General features: G+C 45.7%; 1 protein-coding gene across 1 annotated transcript in view; it reads left to right on the top strand.

Moving 5' to 3' along the window:
* Positions 1–1,310, top strand: part of LOC123087432 (uncharacterized) — a 2,964-nt gene extending 1,654 nt beyond the window's left edge. Inside the window, exon 2 of the mRNA XM_044509436.1 lies at positions 265–1,310. Coding sequence (XP_044365371.1) covers positions 265–1,098 — 834 coding nt within the window. The 3' untranslated portion in view covers positions 1,099–1,310. The remainder of the gene's footprint in view (positions 1–264) is intronic.
* The last annotated feature ends 2,041 nt before the right edge of the window (positions 1,311–3,351 follow it).

The raw sequence follows: 3,351 nt of genomic DNA, 5'->3' as shown, positions 1-3,351 counted from the left end.
GTACACCATTGTCCCCATCCTGAACCTTAAGAAAGACACTGGGGTGATGACGGGGGCCCCTTCCTTCTCTCTGGCGAGGCACTTCATTCGTTCAAAAATTGGCTGACCTCGAATTCGAAAATCAGCCGACTGATATGTAGTTAAACTGGTTTATTTTGCACCCAACTCAATAATTCATTAATTCAGTTGTTCACATTGCTTTGCCTCACGACTGAAAAAGATCAACTGTCTGACTGACAGAGATGTTTTGCTTTGCTTTTGCAGAAGAAACGGTGGTGGTCGCGGCTGTCGTCCACGCTCTGCTTCCGCCCGCACTTCCACGCCCACCCGCGCCGCGTCATCGCCGCAGCCTACGCCGACGACGGGGACACACCGCCACGCCCGCTCGCCGCAGCATCCCACACAGCATCGGCGTCGGCCTACGTGCACCAGGCCCCGCCTGCCCACCCGGTCTTCGCCTTCGCCGCGCCGCCCTCGTCGCCGGCCTCCTCGCTCTTCCAGTCGGAGGCGCCCTCACCAGTCCTCCTGGACCTCCACGGGACCGCGGGCAGCTCGCCCGGCATGTTCGCCGTGGGGCCCTACGCGCGCGGGCCGCAGCAGCTGGTGTCGCCGCCGGTGCTCTACTCCGCGCTCACCACCGAGCCCTCCACCGCGCCGCGCACGCCCCCTGCCACCACGGGGCCGTCCTCCCCCGAGGTCCCCTTCGCGCGCTTCGTCGACGACGGAGGCCACGAGCTGCTGTTCCACCACGCGGCCTACCAGCTGCGGCAGCAGGGCAGACCCCTCGTCTCGCCGGGACCGGAGCCGGGGTCCCCTTCCTCGTCGCCGCGGCTGTTCCGGAAGCTGCACCGGCGCAGCGAGCAGGGCTCGCTTCTCGACGGCCACGTCCCCGTCGCCTCCTTGTGTCAAGGCGCCGACGCCAGGGGCATAGACGATGATGATGAGGAGGAGGAGGAGGTGCCCGATAGCGCCGGGGAGTTCGTGTTCGGCAATGCCGACGGCCGTGGCGCCGCGCCGGAGGAGGAGATAGTAGAAGGCAAGAACTGGCATTTCTTCCCCATGGCCACGGGTGAGCAGCACCCTAATAAGATACTATGAGCCCAATACCTCTGCTCCGTCTCACCATCAACTAGGAAACGATTCTGACAGTGTATGTAGTTCATCAGCCTTCTTCAGCAACACAAAACAGATGTAGGAAGAAAACACAGACTGGTACCAAAGTTTCGACTACACAATTTCTGTGCATGTATGTATACAAGCTAAACTTTGATGGATAATCCTGGTGACAAGAAGCTAACTAATGTTGGTCATCCCCCTAGTGATCTAAACGCTCTTATATTTCTTTAAGGAGGAACTACTTCGGTCTCTAATTGTGGTTTGTCGAATTCCCATGCACCTCTCTTCTACTCCCTCCGTTCCAAATTACTCGTTGCAGAAATGAATGTATCTAGAACTAAAATACATCTAGATACATCCATACCTGCAACAAGTAATTTAGAACGGAGGGGGTATCCAGTAAGATTTAAATTTGATTAGCTCAGTTAGATTTTTGATTTGAGTCTAGCTAAAAGAATATCTACGTAAGTAGAGAAGAACCGGTCCCATCCCAGATATGTTAAAAAAAACACTAATGATCACGAAAGATGGGGAACTGGCCAGAATGAGAGCCAACACACTATCGATCAGTGGCGAATCTAAGAGGGGGTGGGGGTGTGCTTCAATCCCCGCCAAAAATTGAAAAGAAAAATATACTTGTATTCAACCTAGCCTTGTATCAAAATTTAACCTTATTTGAACTAAAAAACTGAGAGTTGATGGTTTTCTTTCACACGGTTAACTTTGAGCCCCCACTCTCCTTCATTTTCTTTCAAGATTCGCCATTGCTATCGATAACACAGAAATGGTATCCACGTTCCAAAATATTACCATTCATGAAGAAGAACCGGAAGAGTGTACAGCGGTGTACTCCTTTTCTTTTTTGTAATTTTTCTTATCGTTTCGTAATTGCCTTTTCCTTTTGTAATCTAGAGTGTGGCTTTGTACTCCTTTTCCTTCCCGATGATTAAGGGTCTTCACAAGGTAGCTACTAATAAAGCTCAAAATTGATCCCATATGGCACTTTGCCTCTTTTTTAAGTTTTTTTCTTTCAATTTATCAAAATTTTATGAATTTTTAAAGTAATTGGGCAAAAAAAGGCCCACGGTCCTTATGGGTCGTGGGTCAGACCTTTTAATTAATGCGTCGTTGTAAGATGAGGCGCGCACATTGGCACGACACAACCCGCTTATAAATGGGTTTCCGTGTGTCGTGCCATGCCAGACCCGTTTACAGGTGGGCAGTGTCATGCCCGAGCCAGGCCGGCCTGTTGGCCAGGTTTGGTCATGGATAAACACACCTCTCATATGCATGTTTGGGAATGATCATAGGAGGATATTCCTTCTACTTGGGAGTGCTCCTATTCGCCGACTTGTGCGGGAGGAAATGAGCAAACGCGCACCCACACACACACTTTGGGTCGGCCCTTTGCGGGTGCGGGTGTCCCTGCTTTTTTGCATTGAGTTTTTTGTTCTCTATTCGATTTTTCAAAAAAGTATTGAATTTCTGAAAATGTTCACAAATTCAGTAATTTTTATTTTCCTATTTTGAAAAATAAAATGCTTGTAAATTTAGAAAATATTCATAAATTTTAAAAGATTCATAAATATGAAAAATGCTCGTGAATTAAAAATCTTTATGGATAAAAACAAATGAATTTCACAAAAACTTTGTATATTAAATAAAATTAGAAAATTTTCATGATTTTCAGAAATGTACACAACTTTCGTAAATGTCCGACAACTTGAAAAATATTGATGCAGCTAAAAAAATGTTCACTAATTTCAAAAATTGTTATCGAGATTGAAAAATGTTCATGAATTTTTAAATAAGTGTTTGTGAACTAAAATAGTTTCATAAATCGAGACAATGTTCATGAATTTCATAAAATCTTTGTCAGTTTGAAATATGTTCACGACTTTGGAAACAATATGCGTGAGTTTGGAAAAATGTTCATGAATTCAAAAAATATTTGCGAATTAAAAAGTTCACGAATTTAAAAATGTTCAAAAATTAAGCGGTCACATAATTACAAAAAAAGTCACCACTTACACAAAGAAAATCATAAAAAATCTGACTAAGCAACAACACAATAACAAGATGAAACATTAGCACATGCGGAAAAATGACGTGGGGCGCAATAACTGCCATATTTGGTCGTTCATTTGATAATGTTCTAGGCCCATGGGAAAGATATGTGTGGCGTAAACGTGCACACCGACTGGTTGATATAGTTAAATATATAAATAGGCCAAG

This window comes from Triticum aestivum, chromosome 4A, assembly GCF_018294505.1.
Source record: "Triticum aestivum cultivar Chinese Spring chromosome 4A, IWGSC CS RefSeq v2.1, whole genome shotgun sequence".
In the NCBI taxonomy this organism is placed as follows: Eukaryota; Viridiplantae; Streptophyta; class Magnoliopsida; order Poales; family Poaceae; genus Triticum; species Triticum aestivum.
This window is presented reverse-complemented; position numbering and strand designations above follow the sequence as displayed.